Source organism: Geotrypetes seraphini, chromosome 4 (genome assembly GCF_902459505.1).
Source record: "Geotrypetes seraphini chromosome 4, aGeoSer1.1, whole genome shotgun sequence".
Taxonomy (NCBI): domain Eukaryota; kingdom Metazoa; phylum Chordata; class Amphibia; order Gymnophiona; family Dermophiidae; genus Geotrypetes; species Geotrypetes seraphini.
In genome coordinates this window covers 5,166,020-5,192,991 of record NC_047087.1, presented here as the reverse complement: position 1 = coordinate 5,192,991, position 26,972 = coordinate 5,166,020, and the positions used below count along the sequence as shown (strand labels likewise).

At 40.0% G+C, this 26,972-nt stretch overlaps 2 protein-coding genes across 6 annotated transcripts in view; both read left to right on the top strand.

The window, feature by feature from the left end:
• Window positions 1-26,972, top strand: part of NFAT5 (nuclear factor of activated T cells 5) — a 383,347-nt gene that overhangs the window by 224,278 nt on the left and 132,097 nt on the right. For all 5 annotated transcript variants that reach the window (XM_033941877.1, XM_033941880.1, XM_033941878.1 and 2 more), the window contains 2 exons: window positions 19,016-19,150; window positions 19,270-19,322. In XM_033941877.1, coding sequence (XP_033797768.1) covers window positions 19,016-19,150; window positions 19,270-19,322 — 188 coding nt within the window. The remainder of the gene's footprint in view (window positions 1-19,015; window positions 19,151-19,269; window positions 19,323-26,972) is intronic.
• On the top strand, window positions 10,121-12,311 carry LOC117359318. The gene is made up of 2 exons (XM_033941882.1): window positions 10,121-11,887; window positions 12,017-12,311. Exon 1 carries the CDS (start codon window positions 10,223-10,225, stop codon window positions 11,726-11,728), a length of 1,506 nt encoding a protein of 501 aa, XP_033797773.1. The 5' UTR covers window positions 10,121-10,222; the 3' UTR covers window positions 11,729-11,887; window positions 12,017-12,311.

The window sequence follows — 26,972 nt, the reverse complement described above, 5'->3', positions numbered from 1 at the left end:
TTGAGTTGGCAGACAGCAGCACTGAGTTGATTAAGTTAAACATGACTGTTTTCATTGATCCTTGATGAACAAACAGGGACTGATATTGAGAGAACAACATTTGACCTGATTTTTAATACAACAATGTCCTAACAATGGAACCAGATAAATGCAATCTTTTTGGGGTTTTTTTTTTGTTTATTGTTTAAGAAGCCAGGCTTAGATAAAATTCAAACCTAGCCAACGAACAACAAGCTGAAACTGAACGCCACTAAGACCAAAACCATTGGTTTCCGCACTGCATAACAGAATGTCATACCTGATCTTACTCTTCCATCGGGCATTACTCTCATAATGGAAAAATCCACCAAGGTACTAGGTTGCATCTTAGACGACACTCTCACAATGGAACCACAAATATCTAACTTTTGGAAAAAGACAATCTACCCCATGTGTCAACTGCAACTCACAAGATCCTACTTCCACCCACACCACTTTGCTCTGATTGTTCAGATGATGGTCCTGTCTCAACTGGACTATTGCAACTCTGCCTACCTTGGCATCAACACTTCTCTCATCCACAAACTACAACTCATCCAGAACACAGCAGTTAGACTAATCTACAAATTAAAGAAATTTGACTCAAATCACAACCTTCATCAGGCAACTACATTGGCTCTCAATATCATCCTGAATAATTTTCCAATTGTCTTGTATCCTACACCAGATCCTATACGGAAGCTCAGCAGCCCCTCTCTAAACTAAACTAAACTATACCTTGGGTTTGTATACCGCATCATCTCTACATTCGCAAAGCTCGACACGATTAACAAGGGTTAGGGTAGAAAGGAACTCCAGTGAAGGAAAAAGACAAAATGAAGAGAAAATTTAGGACAGAGTAACCAGAGAGAGGAAGAGTTACATTTTTGAAAATAACCAGGTTTTCAGATGTTTACGGAAGAGTTGGAGGGAGCTCAGGTTCCTAAGAGGGGAGGTAAGATTGTTCCAGAGCTCAGTGATTCTGAAAGGGAGGGAGGAACCTAGTTTTCCTACAAGGGAAACGCCTTTTCGAGAGGGAAAGGAAAGTTTCAGTTTTTGGGTAGATCTGGTGGAATTGGGGTTAGAGGAATTCCAAGAAAGAGGAATAAGAGGGGGGAGGATGCCGTGTAGGATCTTGAAAGTAAGGCAGGCACATTTGAAGTGGACTTTGGAGATTATCGGGAGCCAGTGGAGCTTGGACAAAAGTGGTGAGACGTGGTCAAATTTGCTTTTTGCGAAGATAAGCTTAGCAGCGGCATTTTGAATCTGCTGGAGTCTTTGAAGGTTTTTCTTTGTTAGGCTTAGGTAGATAGAGTTGCAGTAGTCCAGTCTGGAAAGGATGGTGGATTGGACAAGGACGATAAAGTGTTTTTGATGGAAACAGGTTCTCACTTTCCTTAGCATATGGAGGCTGAAGAAACATTTTTTTATTAGGGAGTTGAGGTGATCGTTGAAGGAAAGTGTAGAGTCAATGATGACTCCCAGAATTTTACTTGAGTATTCAAGATGCAGGGTGGGGCCAGAGGACAGTGGGATGGAGGTGGGCAGTAGGTCCAGTTTTGGGCCGAGCCAGAGAAATTTTGTTTTAGATTCGTTCGGTTTCATCTGCACAGTTTGGACCCAGGATTGAAGGTTCGATATACATGAGGATATTTCGCAGAGAGGTTGGTGAGGTTCCGGTCGGTCTCGAGGAGAACAAAGATCTCATCTGCATAAGTGTAAAGTGTTTCAAGTGGGGAGAGATGGAAGAGTTTAAGGGAGGACATGTAAATGTTGAAAAGGATAGGAGAGAGAGGTGAGCCTTGTGGGACTCCACATATCGGGTTCCAGGGGGAGGAAGAAGTGCCCTTCATGTAGACTGTGTAGGAGCAGGAGCCGTAAGAACTTCGAGAACCAGTCAAGGACTGTGGAGTTAATGCCTATCTCGGTGAGTTGGTAAATTAGGATATCATGATGGACGACATCAAAAGCTGCAGAGAGATCGAATTGAAGAAGGACGGCGAACCTGTTGCGAGAATGGAGATATTGAACTTTTGAGATTAAGGAAGTCAGAAGGGATTCGGTGCTGAAGTTGGGATGGAAGACGTATTGGTAGAGTAGAAGAATGGTGAATTTTTCAAGCTAGGAAGATAGTTGAGTGGATATGATGGATTCTAGCATCTTGGTGAGGAGAGGAATGTTTGCTATTGGACGGTAGCTGGATGGTGTGGAGGGGTCTAGATCAGATTTTTTCAGTAGTGGGGTTAAGGAGATATGGCCCATTTCTGGGGAGAATAGACCCAAATGGAGGGCGGAATTTATGAGACTGGTAAGAGATGAGATGGCCTGAGGGGGAGTGTTCTCATAAAGGTAGGCAGGGAATGGATCCAAGGTACAGTTGCAGGATTTCAATTTGAGGCAGAGATTATGGACCAGGGATTCAGAAACTAGTTCGAAGGAAGACCAGGATCTGTCGGCTGGGATGGGGTAGGAGTCTATTGGGATAGGGTTGGGGTCTATTGGAATCAAAGATTTGTAGGAGATTGCAGGTGGGAAGGAGCGCCTCAAGGTGGAGACCTTATCGCTGAAGAACTTTTCTAGAGAATCGGCTGAGGGGGAGGAGGAGAGAATGGAGTCATTTTTGGAGGTTAAGGAAAGCCAGATGTTAAATAATGTGCTACTCTGGTTGTTGGATTTGGAGATTTTGTCACCGTAGAAGTTTTTCCTTGCTTTTTTTTTTTTTAGAACAGTATTGTAGAATTTAATATTGACCCTTCAGGAGTGTCTGTCTGTAGGGGATTTAGATTTTTTCCATTTTCGTTCCAGAGCTCGGCATTTCTGCTTCAGTTCTCTGTGGTATGGGAGGTACCAAGGGGCCTTACGAGAATAGGAGATGGTTTTAGTGGAGAGAGGGGCGAGGGAATGGAAGGTGGACTCGGAGAGGGCGACTCAGTTTTGCCAGTTAGTTTCTGCTTCTGTTGGTTTAGGGATGGGGGAAAATTTGTCAAGAAAATTGGTCCAGAACAGATTGCTCGAGATTTTTTTTCGGAAGGTAATAGAATTTGAGGTGCAGGATGGGGGCCCAAAATGTGACATGAAGATTGGGAGACAGAAAGCCCCTAGGAAGTGGTTGGACCAGGGGACCATTTCCTATCGAATGTCATCGGTTGAGGTTTTGTGGGTAGTGAGATCTAGAAAATTGATGAGGTCTAGTGTTATGGCCTTTTTTGTGGGTTGGGGAGAGTGTGGGGGGGAAAGCCTAAAGAGGAGAGGAAGCTATTAAATTCAATTGCATCCTTGCTGGTGACATCGTCAAAGTGGTGATCAATAATCTTTGAAATTTGAGGAAGGCGTTTGTTATGGTTTCAAAGACGAGTTTGGAGGAATTGTTCCAAGGGATAGGGGGGTGGTATAGGAGCAGGATACCCAGTGGATGAGGGTGGAGTTCATCATTAACTGAGGCTAACATGTATTCATCCAATTATTCTCTAATGTTTGGTCATCATCAAAAATAATCCTTAACAGAATCCAACTAAATCTACCACCCACAAAAAAATCTCCACTACAAGTGAATTTTCCACTCTATGCTAACTTAATCTGGGTGTAAAAACCTAGAATGACCTACCAGAAGTTGTCAGGACAGAGACAAGCTACACTACATTCAGAAAAAGCCTGAAGACTCACCTCTTTGACAATTAACAGTCTTAGTTTTTGTATAACTCCACCTACTTCTGTGTCCCCTCTCTTATTTTCTCCATACTCCCTCCTCTACTACTTTCCACCTTCCTCCTTAATCTGTCGCCTTGAGCCTGTATAGGTATGTGCAACGCACAAATGGAAGATTAGATTAAATTAGATTTAATTAAGAACATTGGGCACAATCTACACTGCTTCTTGTCTGGTCTAATGGAGGAGCAGGGAACCCATAGAAATATAGAAACATAGAAATAGACGGCAGATAAGGGCCACGGCCCATCCAGTCTGCCCACCCTAATGACCCTCCCCTACCTTTACCTTGTGAATAGATCCCACGTGTCGATCCCATTTGGCCTTAAAATCAGGCACGCAGCTGGCCTCAATCACCTGCAGTGGAAGACTATTCCAGCGATCAACTACCCTTTCAGTAAAAAAGAACTTCCTGATGTCACCTCGCAGTTTCCCGCCCCTGATTTTCCACGGATGCCTTCTTGTTGCCGAGGAACCCTTGAAAAAGAAGACATCTTCCTCTGCTTCGATGCGGCCCATGAGATATTTGAACGTCTCGATCATGTCTCCCCTCCCTCTGCGCTCCTCGAGCGAGTATAGCTGTCATTTTTCTAACCGTTCCTCGTACGGGAGATCCTTGAGTCCCGAGACCATCCGGGTGGCCATTCTCTGGACCAACTCCATCCTCAGCACATCCTTGCGATAATGTGGCCTCCAGAATTGCACACAGTATTCCAGGTGGGGCCTCACCATGGATCTATACAATGGCATAATGACCTCCGGCTTACGGCTGACGAAACCCCTGCGTATGCAACCCATGATTTGTCTTGCCTTGGATGAAGCTTTCTCCACTTGATTAGCAGCCTTCATGTCCTCACTGACAATCACCCCTAAGTCTCGCTCTGCTACCGTTCTTGTTAGGATCTCACCATTAAGGGTATAAGTCCTGCATGGATTTTGGCTACCCAGATGCATAACTTTGCATTTTTTGGCATTAAAACTGAGTTGCCAGGTCCTAGACCAGTGCTCCAGTAGGAGTAGATCGTGCATCATGTTGTCAGGCATTGAGTTTTTGTCCGTTGTGCTTTTGCCCACTACATTGCTTAGCTTGGCTTCATCGGCGAATAATGTTATTTTACCTCGGAGCCCTTCTGCCAAGTCACTTATGAAGATATTGAATAGGATCGGGCCCAAGACCGAGCCTTGGGGCACTCCACTGATCACCTCCGTCATTTCAGAGGGGGTGCCGTTCACCATTACCCTTTGAAGCCTACCTCCAAGCCAGTTCCCAACCCATTTTGTCAATGTCTCGCCCAATCCTATAGAACTCATCTTGCTTAGCAACCTGCGGTGTGGTACGCTATCGAATGCTTTGCTAATGTCCAGGTATACGATGTCCAGGGACTCCCCAACATCTAGCTTCCTCGTCACCCAGTCAAAGAAGCTGATCAGGTTGGATTGGCAGGATCTCCCCTTAGTAAATCCATGTTGACGGGGATCCCGTAGATTCTCCTAATTAAGGATCGTGTCTAATTGGTGTTTGATTAGGGTTTCCATTAGTTTGCTCACTATTGATGTGAGACTCGCTGGTCTGTAGTTTGCGGGCTCTATTTTTGAGCCTTTCTTGTGGAGTGGAATGACGTTAGCCATCCTCCAGTTCAACGGGACACTGCCTGTACTAAGGGAGAGGTTGAAGAGCGCGGACAGTGGTTCCGCCAAGACATCACTCAACTCCCTGAGCACCCTGGGGTGTAGATTGTCAGGCCCCATAGCCTTGTTAACCTTGAGCCTTGACAGTTCACCGTAGACACTGCTGGGTGTAAACTTGAAATTACTAAATGGGTCAGCCGAGTTAACCCTTGTCTGTAGCTGAGGGCCTTGCCCCGGCGCTTCTCGGGTGAAGACTGAGCAGAAATATTCATTTAATAGTTGTGCATTTTCTGAGTCCTTTTCCACATATTCTCCGTCTGGTTTCCTAAGACGTACTATCCCTCCCGAGTTTTTACTTCTGTCACTGATGTACCTGAAGAATGATTTATCTCCCTTCTGGATGTTCTTTGCTAGAGACTCCTCCATGTGGAATTTAGCCTCCCTGACTACAGTTTTGACGGCTTTTGACTTGGTCAGGTACTCTGCTCTAGAGTCTTGTTTCCCTGATTGTTTGTAAGATATGAATGCTTTTTTCTTCTCCTTGATGAGGTCTGAGATCTCCGCAGTGAACCACTGCGGCTTATTGTTCCTACGCCATTTACTTACGAATTTAACATAGCGGTTTGTCGCTTCCTGTATGGTGGCTTTCAGAGTCGACCACATTTCTTCTACGCTATCGGTTTCTGCTTGGCTTTGTAGCACCTGGTGAACAAATTCGCTCATGTTTTGGAAGTTTGTGTCCTTGAATTTGAGGACCTTGGTCAGTGTGGTGGATTTAGTGAAGCCTTTCCTAAGATTGAACCATATCATGTTGTGGTCGCTGGAGGCCAGTGTGTCTCCCACCGAGACTTCTGTGACACTTTCCCCATTGGTAAGTAACAGGTCCAGTATTGCCTGATCCCTTGTTGGGTCCAACACCAGTTGCCTGAGACGTGCTCCCCTCAAAGAGTTCAATAGCCTCCTACTGCTGCCGGAAGCAGCGGTAAGTGTGTCCCAATCCACATCAGGCATGTTGAAGTGACCTAACAATACTGTGTCCCCACGCAAGGTGATATTCTCTATATCTCCGATTAAATCCATATCTAGGTCATCCTGTTGTCTTGGGGGTCTGTAAATTACGCCAAGATACAGGCATTTGTCCTTCCCTCTGGCCAAATTAACCCAAAGAGATTCCCCAGTGCACTGGACGTCTGCGATTCTTGTGACCTTAATGTCATCTTTTGTATATAATGCTACACCTCCTCCCATTTTGCCCTCCCTGTCCCGGCGAAGCAAGTTGTAACCCGGTATGACCATGTCCCACCCATGGGAGTCCGTGAGCCAGGTCTCAGATATTGCCACCACATCCAGGTCGGCATTCCTTATTTCTGTTTCCAGTTCCAGGATCTTGTTACCCAAACTGTGTGCATTAACGTACATAGCCCTCCATGTGTTTTTATTACGTCTCGTTTGAGCTACTTGGACACTATTAGCATTATGTTCATATTTTGTATTCTCCCTAGACTCAGAACTATATCGTGTACCTAACCCGGACTCCCCAGATCCAGAACTACAGTGTGTACCTATCCCAAATACGGAAGGGTGTGTATCTTGTGGGGGTGTTCCTGCATGGGCTACTTGAACTCCTTTGGTACAATATGCAATGTGTGTACCCCCTCTGGACCCAGGATTACAATGTGTACTGCCCATAGTCCCAGAATTAAAATGTGTACTCTCCCCGGACCCAGAATTGCAATGTGTACTCTTCCTAGATCCAGAAGTACAATGTGTATAGCCCCTAGACCTAGAATTACAATGTGGCCCAGAATTATAATGTAAACCTACCCCAGCCTCGAAAGTGTGTATGCTCTCCCCTGACCTAGAATTTCGGTGACCACTTACCTCAGCCTCAAAAAAGAATTGGCAATTTAGCTCGTCAGGTTGGTTGCTTGTGCCCGTACCCTCCCCCGACTTACCTAGTTTAAAGCCCTGTGAAGTAGGCGGGCTAGACGGTGTCCAAGGACATTCTTCCCTCTTCTGGTCAGGTGCAACCCGTCTTGTCCCTGTAGTCCTTCAATGCTTCTCCATGGTGTAGGAACCCGAAGTTCATCTCCTTGCACCATCCCTGCAGCCAGTCGTTGGCCCTCTGGATGCGATCCTCCCTGGCACTACCCTTGCCCCTTACTGGAAGGATCGAGGAGAACACCACCTGCGCATCCATCCTCCTCAGCTTCTCACCCAGGGCCCTGAAGTCTTCAGGTATGCTGTTCGGGGTGCTCCTGGCGGTGTCGTTGGTCCCGACGTGGATGAGTATCATGGGGAAGTTGTCTCGGGGCTTGATGAGTCTGTCAAGGCAAGCAGTTACATCCCGGATCCTGGCCCCTGGCAAACAGCAGACCTCTCTTGATTGCAGTGTGCACAATGATGGTTCCCATTAAATCATGGTCATTATGAATTTAATTTTATAATATGACCATGGTGGTGGTTACTGAGCACAACACACTAATATTAGTAATTTATTAGTAGACAGTAAGTATGCTTTTGTAAGTACTAGAATTAATAAACAACTTAGAGCGAGTATTTTTAATTTAACATTAGAGAATGACACGGGGAAAAAATCTGTCCCCGTCACTGCACCGTCCCCGGCCCACCATCCTCTGCACCGCCCCATCACCGCCGTTCCCTTCACCGCCCCGTCACCATCACCGCCATCCCTTTCACCGCCCCGTCCCCGTCCCCACAGCATCCATATAAGCCTCAGTACTGCGAAACACCATGAAGGCAGAAGAGAGTCCTGCCACTACTACTACTGCACTGAGAATCTGTTCCAGTGCCTCTGCCCTGTAGTAAAAACAGAACATAAAATAAATCAGTTGACTTGTCCTCCCTTGCAATGACGTGTCCCCCATGTTCACCTATAGCTCGAATCAGGTCAATTGTGCACACTAAAAATGCAGGAGGATCTGGAACGTGAGCGCAGGCAGGCAGTGATACAAAAACAGCAGACACCCGACCAATTGCAGTGTTCCGCCATCTCTCTCCCTCCATCTCACCTTAGATGTAGAGTATGCCGGCTTTCTTTTTCGCCCAGCCGCACGTGCGGGTGCTCATATGTTCAATATTCTCCTCTGACGCAACCGGAAACAGAAAGTTGTAAGAGAGGAGAAGATTGATCAACTCGAGCAGCCGCGCAAGCGTGGCTTTTTGAACGCGTGCGGCTGGGCGAAAAAGAAAGCTGGCATACTCTACATCAGTGTTTTTCAACCTTTTTACACCTGTGAACCGGCAGAAATAAAAGAATTATTTTGTGGACCGGCAAACTACTAGGACTAAAATTTTAAAACCCTGTTTCCGGGCTAAAAATAATAAAATATAACTAAGGAAATGGCTGCGACGAGACAGGGGAAGCCTGAAAAGCCGTGTACATCGGCGAAGAGGTCAAAGATCACCCCCGTGTCACCGTCGAGTGTGCCGATCCCACTGGAAGCTGAGGAATTAACTGAAACATCGGATATCATGGCTGAACTATTTAAAATTAAACTTATGTTGACAGATAACGCCTGCAAACTTTCAGAGGTCAAGGAAGAACTGCTTAGTCTGAAACAGGAATTTCAAACTGACAGGCAGAGAATATCTGTAATAGAAGAAAAAATCGGGCAGTTGGAAACTTTCACACAAAAGTGTGAAGAAGAAAAAAAAGATGTAACTGCTTTAAAAAATCAACTGATAGATATGGAGAACCGAGGGAAAAGAAAGAACATTAGAATACTAGGTATGGCTGAAAATCTTGAAGGGGGAGACCCTGTACAGTTTCTGGAAAATCTTTTACCTAAACTGCTTCAACTAAATTCTAAATGGCCGTTAGAAATAGAACGTGCCCACAGAATTCCCACAAGAAAATCAGCAAACCAGACTGCTCCTAGACCTTTAATCTTCAAAGTATTAAGATACCAACAAGCCTTGGAAATATTGAAAGTTGCAAAAGCAAATAAAAACCTAAATTATAAAGGATCTAAATTAATCTTGGTTCCAGATTTCGCCAAATACACTGCAAATATAAGGAAACAATTTCTTACATTCAGACAGCAACTAAAAGAAAAAGGCTACATATATGGACTATATTATCCATCTACAATGAGAGTGTCCACTGGGAATAAATCCATTTATTTTCAAGACCCAGCAAAACTAAAAGAATTTTTGACACAAGATGAACCAATGTTAACATAAAAAACTGATTAAAAGACAACTTTCAACTAAAGAAGAAAGAGAAAATACAAGATAACATTAAAAATAAGAAGATGGATAAAAGAAGAAAAAGACAATGATTTTCAAGATCCTGGAAAACTGAAAAATAAAAGAGAAGATTCATCTGAAGATAAGAGATAAAAATACAAGATATAAAAAAAATGGTTAAAAAGAAAGAAGCAAATATTTTCTATAATCACAGCTATTATAAACGCTAAATCATAAATTAAATGAAAAGTGAAGTGCTCAGACCTTATAACCAATGTGTTTTAGTGCAATGACCAAAACGAGGTTAACAAGGGGACCATCATAGCCTTCACAGTCCCCAAACCACCTGTATTTAGCAATAGAAAGGAGATGTACTTATCTTAGTCAGGTGGTTATTAGTGATGCTAATCCTCGTTTAGACCAGTAAACCATGTGATGTGACTTTAAAATTTTTCTCAGCTGGTGTTGTTCTAACTATGGTCGCTGTCCCCCCGACCCAGGTTTCGTCTCTTCGTCAGGGAGGGACGTTAGTGCTAGAGAAAATATCATAAAAACATTAAACGACTTTATTCAACATGCTAAAAACTATTTTCTAAATAGTAACGAAAAGGTCATACTCATACATAGTAAATTAGTGAAAAGAATCTCATTAGAGCCCATGTCTCAATATATCGATGGCCATTTAAAACAATTTGTGCCTCAAGCTAAGTCATATATAAAGGATTCTTCTCACTTCTTACAGTTTATAGATCAAATGGCTCAACAAATATCTATAGAACATTTTTTTCTAGTTACAGCTGACGTTGTGGCCCTTTATACAAATGTACCGCAGCTAGCGGCTGTCACGTTAGTGGAATCTTACTTGTCTAAATTAGACATAACAGATAGAAAAAGTTCTATGCTGAAAGAAATGATATCTATGGTCATTAATAACAATTACTTTAATTTTGAAAATTCAATATATCTTCAAACACAAGGGGTAGCCATGGGAGCCACAGTGGCTCCCACAATAGCGTGTTTATACATGACACAATTTGAAGAGCTATTTGTCTATACGTCTTTGCTTTTTCATCAAGTTATTTGTTGGAAAAGATTCGTCGATGACGTCTTTTTTGTATGGGGAGGCAGTATAGAAGATTTACATAAATTTATAAATGATATTAATCTCAAAGATCCAAATATAACATTTACTTATCAATATAATCAACATCAAATATCTTTTTTAGATATTATGATTAGTAAATATAATAATCAAATTTCTACCTCCCTGTACAAAAAACCGTCTGATCGTAACTCACTCTTGCAATATGGAAGTTTCCATCCAAGAGCTTTAAGAAATGGCATTCCGGTAGGCCAATTTCTTAGATTAAGAAGAATTTGTTCAAACGATGAAGATTTTAACAAACAAGCAATGGAGCTATATGACAAATTTAAAGACCGTGGGTACCCTGGTAAAGTCATAAGAAGAGCATGGAAGAGGGCGAAAAATTGTCACCGCCCATGGCTAATGTTACCTAGTAACCGACAACAAAAAGAACCTGATACCGTTTGTGTTATGCCTTTTACGGGCAGTAGTAATGCCATTAAGCATATTATTTTAAAATACTGGCCAATTCTCCAAAGTCATCCTTCACTTAGTCAAAGACCTAAGTTTGCCTTCTCAAGAGGGCCAAACTTAGGTGAGAAATTAAAGTATAAACACTCTGATACTTCTATAGTACAGAGGTCGCCTCACCAACCTTGTGGTAAATGCATAGTATGCAATCATGTCATCAATGCTGCTCATCTGATCATTCCATTTTCGAGAGGTCGCAAGTTTTATTTAAACACAGACACGTCGTGTGACTCTAAAGGCGTTATTTATTACATCCGATGCCCATGTCATAAAGTATATATTGGACAAACAACCCGCAAAATTAAAACGCGCATCATTGAACATATGAGCAGCATTCGCACTAAGCGTATCACCGCCCCTTTGGTTTCTCACTGGTTGAGTGAAGCTCATTCTCTCAGTGATCTTCAATACACAGTATTGATTCACGTTAAACATTTTCAAGGAGATTTATCCAGGTTATTAATACAAAAAGAACAGCGTTTCATCTACAATTGGCGTACCCTTTATCCAGACGGCTTGAATTCCGAGATAGAATGGCTTTTGGTATAATCATTCTCGGATCGTAATGTCATTTTCTGCCTGATCTCATTTCCGGTTGAATTTTTTACACCAGTTCCGGTTTTCTTGTTATAAAACGCTTGTCCTGGGCTCAGGCACTCAATTCACCCAAAACTTTGGTCCGGTCCAGTCCTAGTGAACCAGCAATAGGTATGAAAATTAATGAGATTCTTTTCACTAATTTACTATGTATGAGTATGACCTTTTCGTTACTATTTAGAAAATAGTTTTTAGCATGTTGAATAAAGTCGTTTAATGTTTTTATGATATTTTCTCTAGCACTAACGTCCCTCCCTGACGAAGAGACGAAACCTGGGTCGGGGGGACAGCGACCATAGTTAGAACAACACCAGCTGAGAAAAATTTTAAAGTCACATCACATGGTTTACTGGTCTAAACGAGGATTAGCATCACTAATAACCACCTGACTAAGATAAGTACATCTCCTTTCTATTGCTAAATACAGGTGGTTTGGGGACTGTGAAGGCTATGATGGTCCCCTTGTTAACCTCGTTTTGGTCATTGCACTAAAACACATTGGTTATAAGGTCTGAGCACTTCACTTTTCATTTAATTTATGATTTAGCGTTTATAATAGCTGTGATTATAGAAAATATTTGCTGACTTTCATCACAGAATTAAACTGATTATTCCTCCTGATATAATCTAAAAAGAAAGAAGACAACAATGATTATTAACAAAATGAATTATTTTTAAAAATGTTTGAAAATCTTTGATTTAACAATTTTTAAAATATTTTGGATGTTATGAATTAAATTATTTATAAATTTTATTCCATCCAATTTTAAAACATTGATAAATTTTAATTAAGCTATTATTAATATACTGGATATTATTATATATATTATATTAATAATAGACATCAATTTATTTATAGAATTATTGTTTCTATATTTATTACTGCTAATATTAATTGAGGGGAAAAATTGATTAACTAAGTAGGAAATCACTATAATATAGACATTAAGTATAGAATCTTAAAGATATATTTTATATATTATCTATTTATATTACTATGAATGATGATATTTTAAAAAAAAATGTTTAATAATGATTTTATTTTAATTCTGAATTAATAACAAATATATTTAATTATTTATATGAATATTTAATATATATGAATTAGAACTGTAGACAAATATTGTATTATTGAAGGATTAATATAATAGTTATATTTAATGATTTCAAAATATTATATGATTTATTCATAATTGATATGAATTATAATATATAATGGGATTATTAATGAAGGGAAAATGAATAATAGGGTGGGTAAAGAAACATAGAATATATTGAATTAGAACTTAATTTTTAAAATAATTTTTGAATGAGGGGGAGGGTATATAGGTTTTGCATGTCCAATGTGTGTTCCAAGTCAAACATTGATAGTGGGAGGGTGGGGTGGGAAAATAAAGGGAGGGAATGGGGATCAATATACATTAATTGTGCTAAGATCTAATCATGTTTATTATTATAGAATATTGCTTAAAATTTTAATTATAAATAGATGGATATAAAAATTTATTCTATGAACGTCAATGGTTTAAATCATCCTATTAAGAAGAAAAAAATATTATCATTCCTTAAAAATCAAAATGCGGACATCTACTTCATTCAAGAGACCCATCTTTCGGAAATTGAATCTAAAAAATTATCTGGGGGCTGGATTTCTAAATGTTTATTTGCACCGGCTTTAAAGAAAAAAGCTGGAGTGGCTATATTGATAAACAAAAAATGTAATGCAAATTTCAAATTAATAAATTATGACCCCTTAGGTAGATGGGTGCATATCAAAATGGATCTGGGAAATACTACCATGGATTTATTCAATTTATATGCTCCTAATACGAATCAAATGGAGTTTTTCAAACAAATTCAACAATTACTTTTACCACTGGCTACATCTAATTTAATAGTAGCAGGGGATTTCAATGCTGTAATGGATCCAATTTTGGATAAAAAACCAAGTAGAATTATGAAATCATTAGGCTTAGATAATTTGACTCAATCTTGTGATTTAGTAGATATATGGCGTATTCTTCATTTTAATGATCAAGAATTTTCTTTTTGTTCTCAGGTCCACAAATCCTTTTCACGAATTGATTATATATTTGTTTCCAATAACTTAGCGCAGCGTGTATTAAAAGCAGTAATAGATCCTATTATAATTTCGGATCATGCTGGTGTGTGGATTAATCTTCAAAATAATGATATTGAACATTTCAATTCAATTTGGAGATTTGATAATAAATTTTTAGCAGATTCAAATTTTCTGGAAGAATTTAAATTAAAAATACAAGAATTTTTTCAAATTAATGATTCGGATAATATTAATGCTGAAATCTTATGGGATGCTTTTAAAGCAACAAAGAGAGGGAATATTATTTCATATTCAGCATATATTAACAAACAACATAAAAAACAGTTTCTTGAATTAGGAAAACAAATTAAAGTATTAGAAAATAAATTAATTGAAAAATGGGAAAATAATACATTACAAGATTTATTAAAACTAAAAGTTAAATATAATGAGATTTCTTCTCAATTTGTGAGGAAAGATTTATTTAATAGACAAGTTCAATTTTACGGAAATTCAAATAAAGCTGGGAAATTATTGGCAAATTTTCTTAAAGCAAAAAAAAGAAAATCCAAGATTATTGCAATAAAAGATATACAAGGTAATACACACACTAATAATAAAGACATTTTAATACAGTTTCTTGATTTTTATAAAGATTTATATTCTTCTGAATCTTATGAAAATAAAGAAAGAGATGGACTAAGTTTTTAAAATTCATTTATTGGACCAAATGTTCCAGATCATATAAAAAGAAGTTTAGAAGAACCTATATCTTTAAAAGAAATAGAATCAGCATTGAAGTCTCTTAGAGCTGGATCCGCTCCGGGTGGTGATGGTTATATGGTTGAATTTTATAAATCATTTCAAAACATTATTTTACCATATCTATTAAAGTTATATCAGTATCAAATGAATAATGGGAATATATCAGGTACAATGGCTGATTCACTAATTATTGTCTTACCAAAACCAAACAAAGATCCTACTTTGGTTTCAAACTACAGGCCTATTTCCTTACTAAATGTAGATGGTAAATTAATTTCTAAAGTACTAGCAATAAGATTGGCTAAAGCTCTTCCTTTCATTATTGATGTACATCAAACAGGATTTATTGCAAAAAGACATTCATCACACAACACTAGATTAGCATTTCATTCTTTAAACCTAGCAAAAACTATGAATGATCCAACTTTTATGCTATCTTTAGATGCAGAAAAAGCATTTGATAGAGTAGAATGGAAATTTATGTATCAAGCTCTAGAATGGTTTGGAATAGGACCCGATTTTATTAAAATGATTCAGACTTTGTATAGCTCTCCTGGTGCAAGATTATATATAAATAACAATTTATCAGATAGATTTAACTTGCAAAGGGGAGTTAGACAAGGATGTCCTTTGTCCCCATTACTGTTTGATATTGTTTTAGAACCCTTGTTAATTGCAATTAATCAAACTAAGGAGATAAAAGGAATCCCATTTTCTTACTGGGAATATAAACTTTCTGCATATGCAGATGATATCTTATTATATTTAAGAGAACCGGGGAATACTATTCCAAATTTACTTAATCTTCTAGAGGAATTTGGAAAATTTTCTGGATATAAAATTAATTGGAGTAAATCAGAAATTCTTCCTATTAATGTTCATTGCACCAAAGGATTATTTGATTCATATTCATTTATTTGGAAAGAGGAAGGAATAAAATATTTAGGAATTATGATCAAAAATACAATAGATGATACAGTCAAAGAAAATGAAAAACTTTTATTGAAAAAAATTACAGAAATGTGTGAACAATGGAATCCTTTACATCTTTCATGGTGGGGAAGAGTTCAAACAATTAAAATGATGATATTGCCTGTGGTTTGTTATCAAATGAGTATGATACCAATATTTTTTCAGGGGTCCTTTTATAAAAAATTAAATAATATTATTACAAAATTTGTTTGGTTTGGGAAAAGACCCAGAATAGCTTTAGTATCTTTACAAAGACCAATTGTGGAGGGAGGGGTAAATTTTCCAAATTTTTATAGGTACCATCAAGCCTATATTCTAAGACAGGGTATGTATTGGATCCTCCCAGATCTCATGGAGAATGTACCAGATTGGCTATATTTAGAATGGCGGCTCCTGTTCCCATTACATTTAGATCATTTAATTAGTATAACAATGCCTAGAAGATATAAAGATAACAGAATTTTATTAGATACTTGGAAAACATTAAGATATATAAATAACCTATCAACAAATCCAATTTCTAAATCACTAAATCAGTCTATTTGGGTAAACTCCAGGATCAAGATTGGCGGATTTAAAATCGTCTGGAAACAATGGATAAGTGCAGGTATACGAACATTAAATGATGTCATTTCAGAAGGTTCACTGCTTAGTTTTTCACAATTGCAAAATAAATTTTGCTTAAATAAATCACAATATTTTAAATGGATGCAATTGAAGCAGGCCATTCAGGCAGGGTTCCCTGAATGGAAAAATCTTAATACTCAATATAGTCTACAAGTTCTATGTTTCCAGGCGGATTTCTTGGGACACCAAGCCGCAAAATGGTACAAATTAATATATGGATTTTTAAATAAAAAAAAGAAAAATGGACTTAGGGATATTTGGAGTATTGAGATTGGACAGACAATTTCTGTTTCTCAATGGCCACGATTTTGGTCCTGGAGATTAAGATCTACAAAGTCAGCATCTATGAATCAAACATGGATGTTTTTATTACATAGAGTGTTATGGACCCCTACGCGCCTGCAAAAGATAGATAGCACTAGATCCAATAGATGCTGGCATTGTAAAACAGAAATAGGGACGTTAGATCACTTAATTTTTTTTTGTCCCTGTGTAAATGCCTTTTGGAATTTAATTTGGCCCCAAATTAATAAGTTATTAGAAAATCATGTAGGACTCTCATATGACACCATACTATTTGGCACTGCAATGAGAACTCAGAGTCCGATCTCAGCAAATAATAATAAGCTGCTATTAATATTGACAGGAGTCGCCATGCAACAAATAACTCAAAACTGGAAGGACTACACCAAATTAAATTATACATTCTGGTGGAACTCTGTCTGTCATATCTATAAAATGGAAAAAGTAATAGCATTACAACATGGGAATCTTCATAATTTCATGAAAATTTGGCAACCATTGACAAATTATTCTACTGATTAGATTTCTTAGCACATTTATAATAGGTATATAGGAATGGGGAGGGACTTATATAATTTTTGGATTTACTATTTATGATATGATATATAGAATGTAATTACAAATGTTATGAAATAATTAATTATATTATATGTGAATTAATTGATGTAAGAATATAAAATTAATAAATAAATTATCACAATAATGATTATATTAGAATGGGGAGGGGAAGGGAATGTATATTATATGGTTTTAAGTATTGAAAAAATGGGAGGGATATATGTTATCTGATAATTGAATTATTTGTAATCACAATTTTTCATGCATTATTTGAAGTTTATATGTACAATTAAAATATTGTAAGAATGAAAAATTTATAAATAAAATATTAAAAAAACAAAAACCCTGTTTCCGCCCCATCTCCGCAAGCTCGGTCACCTCAGTAACTATAGAAAAATAGACAAATATAGTGCAAAATATAGACAGCAGATATAACTTCTCAAAACTGACACATTTTGATCACTAAATTGAAAATAAAATCATTTTTCCTACCTTTGCTGTCTGGTGATTGATTTAATGAGTCTCTGGTTGCGTTTCCTTCTGTCTGTGTATCCTTTCTTTCATTTCTTTCTTTCTGCACTCAGGCCCAATAATTGTCCCTTTCTATTCCCTCCCTCTTTCCTTCCTATGTCCTTAGTGCCCCCAGTGCCTCCTTCCCATGTCTTTAGTGCCCCCAGTGCCTCCTTCCCCTGTCTTTAGTGCCCCCAGTGCCTCCTTCCCATGTCCTTAGTGCCCCTTCCTGTCTTTAGTGCCCCCAGTGCCTCCTTCCCATGTCTTTAGTGCCCCAGTGCCTCCTTCCCATGTCCTTAGTGCCCCTTTCTGTCTTTAGTGCCTCCAGTGCCTCCTTCCTATGTCCCTCTAACTGCCTTCCACACTTTGTCCCACCCCCGAATCCTGCCTGCCTACTTTTCTCCCTCCCTAGCCAAAGCCAGCCTGCTGCCTCCCTGCCGCTCAAAAAAAAAAAAAAGCCTCCTTCCTTTTCCCCTGCTCTTACCGCCATGCTCATGCTACAGCTACTAAAGCCGACAGGAAGTCTTTCTGACTCAATTCTGAAGTCGGAGAGGACGTTCTGGGCCAGCCAGGCAGCAATTGGCTGGCCCAGAACGTCCTCTCTGACGTCAGAATTGATGTCGGAAAGACTTCCTGTCGGCTTTAGTAGCTGCAGCATGAGCATGGCGGTAAGAGCAGGGGAAAAGGAAGGAGGCTTTTTTTTTTTTCCGCGCGGACTGGCAGAAATTCAACCGGAGGTAAGGAGAGAGGGAGGGAGATGGCGGGTACTGCGCGATCCTTGATTGCCTCACTGCGGGGACAAGTCCATTCAACGCTCCACGGGGCGGTGAATGGCCTTGTCCCCGTCCTGCAGAGGCCACTATTTCTTCTTTCCCGTTTCGGCAGGTTACCCGCAGCTAAACGCGGCTAGCCGCGGGTAACCCGCCACCGTGTCATTCTCTATTTAACATCTCCTGCAGTTTGTTAACAAATATTTATACAATTGGCCTCTAACAAGCTGAAATAAAATGCCTGTTAATACAAAATCTAATGTCTACAAGTGTATTCAAGCCTACCATACCCTCAATTCTCACCTAAAACCTTTACCATTACAACTTTTAAAGTCATTTCTCTGCCATAGGTTAGTTTAATCCTTCTTACAATTTACACATGCACTGTCCCTGAACATATCTGTTTTTAATATCTGGTTTGGGGAAGGGTTGAAGGTGTAAAAAATCTAGGGAGGGACCAAGTTTCAAACACAGTTTCCACAATCATATACCCTATTGGTGTGGAATAGCAGTATTCAGAGTATTGTTCATAACAGGAAAACTGGTGATTGCCCCTTTTGAATTATAGCATATTGAGCTGTACTTACAACTAGGACTAAATGTAAGAGAGTTGCTACTACAGCTAAATTTCTTCATCTTTGTGTTGATCTTGCAATGTTTGTTTCCCTATAGCTCAGCCTGCAGGTGTACCAGAGATCTTGAAGAAAAGCTTACACAGCTGTTCAGTAAAAGGAGACGAGGAGGTCTTCCTTGTTGGCAAAAATTTCCTTAAGGGAGCTAAAGTGCTCTTCCAAGAGAATCTCTCTGGTCAGTATGACAGCACGCAGATTCCAAATGATTATCTGCTTTTGTAGATGCACATAACCATTTACATTTATAAAATGTATTTCTAAATGAAATAACATTTTTATTTTTCTCTCTATCAGATGAGAATTCTTGGAAGGCAGAAGCTGAAATAGACATGGAGCTATTTCATCAGGTATTGAACATTGCATTGTGTAAAATTTTCATTCATCCATGGGCTATGCAGGATTTTTTATTTGCACTTTGAAATTATCCCAGGAAGAGTACACCTCACAAGTTTACATCTGCTAATTTATGCTAAAACTTTTCCTGACTAAAATTAAACTCACATATTTGAAGACTCATAAGTATGCGTATGGTTCCAACCCCACTCCTAAGAATGCCTCCCTACCTTGCTGATAATGTATATGTTGAATATCTACCCTGTCTATATCTTTATCCATTTATAGGGTAGGCAGATCTGTAAAAGCCTATTTCTGTGTTGCCTGTTAGACCAGTATAGTTATTCTGTACAGATGGTATATACCTTACTATGACCAGCATGTGGAGACTGAGACAACAACTTCTTGTAGTATATTAGCTGAGGCTCCCTCTACCATCCCAGTCTTCCTCAGTCTCTAGCAGACAGAGGTAGGAAAAATCTGGCTCCCTCTGTTAGGCCTGTTGGAATTGGTTTTAGGACTCCTGGTTCTCCTTTTAGTGCCAGACGGAGCTTGGACGGATTCTGTTTGGGGATCTGTCCGACCTTGGGGGTGTCAAACCCGGCGGGTCTCATGCTGGGTCCCTCCCCCCTTCCTCCCCCTCCCCACATTTTTGTAGAGGTGCCTCAGCTGGCAGCCTGGCCCCCTGGTTGGTCAGGCTTCCAGCTTTGAGAGCAATAGGATATTTGGGATATTATGCTTGCACAGTGGTAGGCGCCAGAGGCGACCTTTCGCTGTATGCGTTCAATGGCCCACCTATACCCCATCCAGGAATGGTATCGGTACTCTCTGAAGTTGCCGGTGGTGGACGCTGTCTCAAAGTGGCATACCGTGTCTGTGGAGGGCAGTTTTGCCTTGAGGGACCCTGAGGAACGTAAGTTAGTCTCTCCTGAAACAGAGTTTTGATGTGACAGCTCTGGCGGTCCAGGCAGCGATGTGTGGCAGGCTGGTTGCTCGGATGTGTTTTCACTGGGCTGTGCGTGTCCTTAACATTGAGTCTGATAATTGGGACTTAGTAGAGCAAGAAGTTGCCAAAATTGAAATAGGTCTATGGCTTTAAGTGGCAGCACGCCATACCTTGTGGCTTTAAGCATGGTTGGTGGACGCAGCATCCAAAGCTAAGCTGATGAAATTCCCCTTTAGGGTTTTTTTCTTATTTGGTGAGGATCTGGACAAGTTGGTTCAGACCTTAACAGATTCTACAGTGCCTCGTTTGCCTGAAGATGGAGCATGGCTGATGGCATGGGGTGGTACTGCTCGCAGGCATGGGCGTGATTTCAGCCGTCTCCGGCCTGGGCGAGGGGCCTCTTCTTTTCAGACCCTTGGGCTTTCCAGTGGCCAGTATTTCCAAAACATGCAGTACTTTTCAAGTGGCCCGCTGGGATGCTGGTTTTGCCCCCACCAGTTCCCCTGTAGCCCGTACTGAACGATCAGAGGGTGCATGAGGAGATTGCAAGACAGCCAGTACCTTTAAAAGGTTCATCAAACCATGTCTGCCGGGGACAAAACCAACCTGATCTTCATGAATAAGGAGCGGTAGCAAAACATTGAGACGCGCGCTGCGAGAATGCTGGCCAGAATCTTAACATCCTGATTGAGGAGGGAGATCGGTCTATACGACCCGGGGAGATCCAAAAATCTGTCAGGTTTGGGTAGAAGAATGATATGAGCTTTGTTATGCGAGTCCCCGGGTGGAGTCACGGTGCGCAGACCCATAAAATAGGCCTGCAAGGGCAGGAGCGCCACTGGCGTTAGAAGTTTATAAAACTCCGGGCCCATCCCATCAGGGTCTGGTGCCTTAGCCAGTTTGAGGTGAGGAATGGCTAATTGGATCTCATCACCTGTAATTTCGCCGCCGAGAGACCATTGGTGCTCATCTGACAACTGTGGGAGGGGAAGATTCCGAAAAAATTCCTCTAGCAGCCTCATCAACTGGCTGAGCAGCATACAGATTGGTATAGAACTGCAAAAACTGGCAGGTGATGGCCTGATGGTCATGGTGTAACCTACTCTGAGGGTCCTTAATGGAGATAAGGATATGCTTTGCTTTCGGAGGGCGTACCAGATTAGCAAGTAGACTGCCTGTTTATCTCCCCAATGATGCAATTTGTGTTTATAACAATAGATACTTCAATTCTCTCTCTGATTCAGCAGAGCGTTGAGCTGAGTCTTAATATTGCAGATGGCGGCTTGGGTAGTAGGGTCCTGGCACGCAGTGTGTGAACTGCGTAAGCGGGTCAACTCCCTAGTCAGCGAGAGAAGCTCTCGATCATGCCTCTTCTTCAAAGCTGCAGAATAGGCCAAAATATGCACCCTAATGACCGCTTTAGCGGCCTCCCAATAAATAACAGGGCCGACGTCGTCCTCTGAATTAGTTTGTAAATAATCTTCCCATTTTTTCTGAAAATAAGAGCGGAAGGTGGGATCCGTGTAAAGATGTGGCGACATCTGCCAGACCCGGTCAGTTGGAGGGGGGACTAAACTGAAGAGTGAGCCCCAAGAGGGCATGATCAGACACTAAGGGAGCAGTGATAGAAGCATCAGACAATTTAGGGAAAAGCGCCTCAGAAACTAAGATATAGTCAATATGGGAGTATACCGCATGGGGATGGGAGTAAAAAGAGAAATCAAGCACATCTGGATGCAGGGTACGCCATGTGTCTAAGAGAAAATTCACCCCCTCCTGAAATGACCTTTCAGGACGGTCTTAGCAGGTTTACAGTCCCAGGCGGGGTCGGTCACCACATTAAAATCCCCTCCCATAATGATTGAGTTGGATCCCAACTGGGCCAAATGACCTACCAACGAGGAAAAGAACCCATGTGAATAAGTAGTAGGGGCATAGACATTACACAATATCAACGAATGACCCCAAAGTTCCCCTATCAAGATAAGGTATCTTCCCATGGGATCAGCAATTTGGTTGTTAACATGAAAGGTATATTCTTATGTATGAGTATGGCCACTCCACATTTCCTGACAGTGTAAGAGGCAGAGCACACCTGTCCCACCCACTCCCTCCGAAGTTTAGCATGTTCCGCAGGGGTCAAGTGGGTCTCCTGCAGAAATGCTATGTCAGTATGTTCCTTCTTCAAATAAGCTAATATCTTAGTGCGTTTAATTGGGGAATGTATCCCATCAAAATTAAGAGATTTCAGATTCAGTTGAGCCATTATAGAGCATCAGTAGAAAGGACAGAATAAAGAAGCGAAGCATATATTGAGAGGGGGCAGGGATGTCCCAGCCACATCCTCCCCCCAGCAGTGGTATCCACACAACAAACAGTAAAGCAGTATACCTCAAAGCTCCCGGTGTCCAAACTAGAGAGTTGCGCGGGGACAGAAATCCCACCCATCCCCACCCGTCCCCGCCAAAGTCCCACCCGTCCCTGTGAGGACTCCCACCCGTCCCCGCGAGGAATCCCTCCGTCCCCACCCGTCCCCGCGAGGAGTCCCCGCAAGGAATCCCCTACGTCCCCGCGAGGAATCCCCTACATCCCCGCCCGTCCCTATAAACTACAGAAATAGTTATTTCATTTAATTATGCTACTGAATTAAAGGCTCTGGTAGAAACCCATTTAAAAATAAGCAAAAAGACTTTATTAATTTGGAAATATTAATTGGGAAGAATACATACTTTGTAAACGGGTTTCTACCAGAGCCTCTAATGTTTATAAATTTTTATCAACACAACTAATATACTACTTTATCCTGAAGGGAAAAAAAAAAAATATCCTCCATCTTCCCTCCCACCCTGCTAAGGCTTTTCTGTTAAGATTTTCTACTAAAATCTTTGTTCTCTGCACTTTACTTACCGTATTGTTAGATGCATGTGTTATTTTTAGATGCATGTGTTAGACGCATATGTGATTACTAAACGCATGTATTAGATGCCTGGGTGACATGTACTAGACGCATTAGACGCATGTAATAGACACATTCGAAACATGTATTAGACGCATGGGATGCATATATTAGACGCATTTATTCGACGTATATGTTAAACGCGTGAGTGATTGTTATACCCTTACATTAGATGCATACATGACTTAGGTTGGGAGAACTAACTCACCCAACACAACCACTACTATCAGTTACTAGCTAAATCGATCTGTTTGCTACCAACTAAACAAACTAGAAATTGGGAGTGTTTAGGGAAATCAATATAGCGATTGCGACAGGAAGAGTCATACTACCCTGCAAACATGAATTTCCTATTGATTTTACTGTTCTATCTAATAAGTGGTAGCATCAAAGATGTTTACTCACTCTATCCACAATTATGTTCAGTCCATTACCCTGATATATCAATTAAGCACATAATTAACCCACACGAAGACAGGGTAAATCACATTAATGTAATCTCAAATAAAGGAAGACATAAACGAACCCCTAAAAAAAAGAATAAGGAAAGGAAAGTAAAACCTATCAGAACCACTACTCCTATCAAGCCTATCACAGCCACCTCTGTTCCCTGTTAATATCTTAATATTAGATCTGTCAGGAATAAAGCTTTCCTAATTAAAGATTGGATCATCAGCAAGCAAATAGCCTGCCTTTTTCTAACCGAAACATGGCTATTGTCTGAAGAAGATCCAATAATAACTGATCTTCTACCAGATAATTTTAAAATCCTTACGCTGAACTGTGAGGGAAGAAAAGGGGGAGGATTAGCAATTATTCTTAAGAGAGGATTTGATTTGAACTATTGGATTCCAAAATGACCAATCAGCTAGAAATGTTAGCCTGCCAAATTAGCAATAAGGAACTAGAAGAATCCCTATCTTGCATATTATTCTAAATCCCACCAAAAAGCTGGCCAAAAGCCAAAGAGGACTTTTGTGAATTTGTTCTACATAATTCAATTACTCCTTCTTACAATATCATCGCAGGTGACATAAACATACACCAAGATGAAGAGGACAATCCAGATCCGAAAGACTTTAAAAACTTTCTATCCCTACTCAACTACAATCTCCCTTTACCCACACAGACACATGAAAAAGGTCATCACTTAGACGTAGCTATGTCCACAAAGGAAATTTTAGACCCTGCCATCTCTCTACCTCATGGCACCTGGTGTCACGATATTTGGTCTGACCATTTCACTTATTATTTCAAATTAAGCTGGACTCATTTAAAATCCAAGACACATCCAAAGATAAAAAGAGAACATCACACAAGAGGCTATATTAATCCAGAAGAATACTGGTCACAATATGAACTATAAGCCGAGATAGGTGAATGAGTCGATTTTTGGGATCACTGGATGAAAACTAGCACATCCATTTTAGATAAAATTGCCCCCAAACGAAATGGCAAAAGCTGCGCAAATAAATATAACAAGTGGTTTCACACCGAACTTCTAAAAATGAAACAACTAGTAAGACGACTGGAAGGAATTTGGAAAAAAACTGGAGAATTGTCAGACCGTAACAACTGGAGATCTAACATAAAAATCTATAAACAACTGATAAAAGACAAACGTAAAGCATTCTACTCTTCTAAAATGAACTTATCTAGCACTAGTTCAAAAGGAATCAATACAAAAGAGTTGTTCAACTTGGTTACAAATTTATTTGACAACACACGCTACACTCAACTCGTGCACAATATTAAACTACCTTCAGCAAGTGATTTAGCACAGCATTTCGACTCAAAAATTAAAAACCTAAGAAACAACTACTAAACAACTGTTCGACAAATGACACTAATGATCACCAAATAGCTACCAGACAAGAACATGAAAAACCAGCAGACATGATCTGGAGTTCCTTTCAAGATTTAGAATGGAATAATTATATCAAACTATATAACAAATACTCTAAATCATACTGCATTCTGGACTCATGTCTCCTGGAAATTATGAAAGCGGCTCCATTAGAATTTAAACTATCTTTACTGAATTACTTAGCCCATAACCTAAAAAATGGAAAGTTCCTCACTAACAGTGGTCACATAATAATAACCCCAATTCCAAAAAAATAGCAAAAGAATCATCAGCACTGGTAACCAACTACAGACCAGTAGCATCCATCCCACTTATTGTAAAAATCATGGAAGGATTGGTACTCTCTCTTGCATGAGTCTCAATCTGGTTTTAGACCTTTGTTCAGTACCGAGACAGTAATTGCGGCTATCTTAGATAATCTGCGTCTCTTGTTCAGTAAGGGCCTTAATGCCCTGATCATGCAATTTGACATAAGCTCTGCCTTTGACTTAGTGGACCATGGGAAACTGCTACAATGCCTAGACGCAATTGGTATTAGGGAAGAGGTGTTAGACTGGTTTTGAGGCTTCCTTATGTCCTGTACCTATCAAGTACGTTTCAATTACGATCTCTCTGATACCTGAAGCAATCCTTCTGGCGTACCACAAGGATCACCTTTATCCCCATTGCTTTTCAATGTCTACATGAAATTGACCCAGCTGGGGATAAAATTATTCAGTTACACAGATAACTTTATAATCATCATTCCATTTACTCACTCTCTCTCGGAAACCACTCCCAAGGCATCAGAAGCACTAAATTTGATGAAGCAATGGATGACTGAATTCAAACTGAAACAATTCTGAAAAAACAAAATTTTTTGTAGCTTCGCCACACCCGCTTTGCACCGAAACACCGCTATGTATCAAAACCTTAGTTATCCTATTCAGTCCACTCTGAAGGTAGACCAGCGCTTAACCATGAAGGACCAGGTAGACTCCTTAATTAGAAAGGGTTTTTTCACTCTCTGGAAACTCCAATCCATCAGAGCATATTTTGATATGCCAGCATTTAGAATCCTGGTACAATCCCTCGTACTGAGTCAACTTGATTACTGTAACATCACCTATTCAGCAATTTCCCAAAAGAGTATTCAATGATTACAATTAGTGCAAAATGCAGCGGTCAAACTGATTTTCGGGCTGAAGAAGTTTGATCATATGACACCTTACTACCGACAACTGCATTGGCTGCTGATGGAGGCATGCGTAAAGTTTAAGTTTGCCTGTTTCTGCTATAAAGTACTATATGGTCTAGCCCCTAAATACATAACTGACCTTTTCTCCTTCTCAGCCAACAGACATAAGAGAAGCTCACATTTGAACTTCATTTCCCCTCCAGTTAGAGGATGCAAACTCAAAAGATACCATTAATACCTTTTCTCACATCAGGCAACAATATGGGGTAAAAATCTAGAACAATTACTTACGCCTACTACTTATGGGGAATTCAGGAAACGTCTAAAAACATATCTGTTCCTCAAATATCTAGACAGCTAACCCGTACTACTCTTTCTCTTCAATAACTGATCCCTTGAACTGTTAATCTCTAGCTTCCACCCTGTTAAGTTGAATCAATTTGTACCATCTTTTAATCTTTGTAAACCGCATAGAACTTCATGGTCCTGTGGTATATAAACTGTTATTGTTATTATTATTATTTCAACTCAACGTCTGCAGTTTATTGGGGCCATTCTAGACACCACCCTCATGAGAACCTTTCTTCCTCCAGATCGCTTTCAAACTCTCATACGTCTGTGTCAGCAACTGCTTTCTCTTCACTCCATCTCTGCCAGACCACATGATGGTTCTTCTAAGCAATATTGCTTCCATTGTCCATGTGACACCACTGACAAA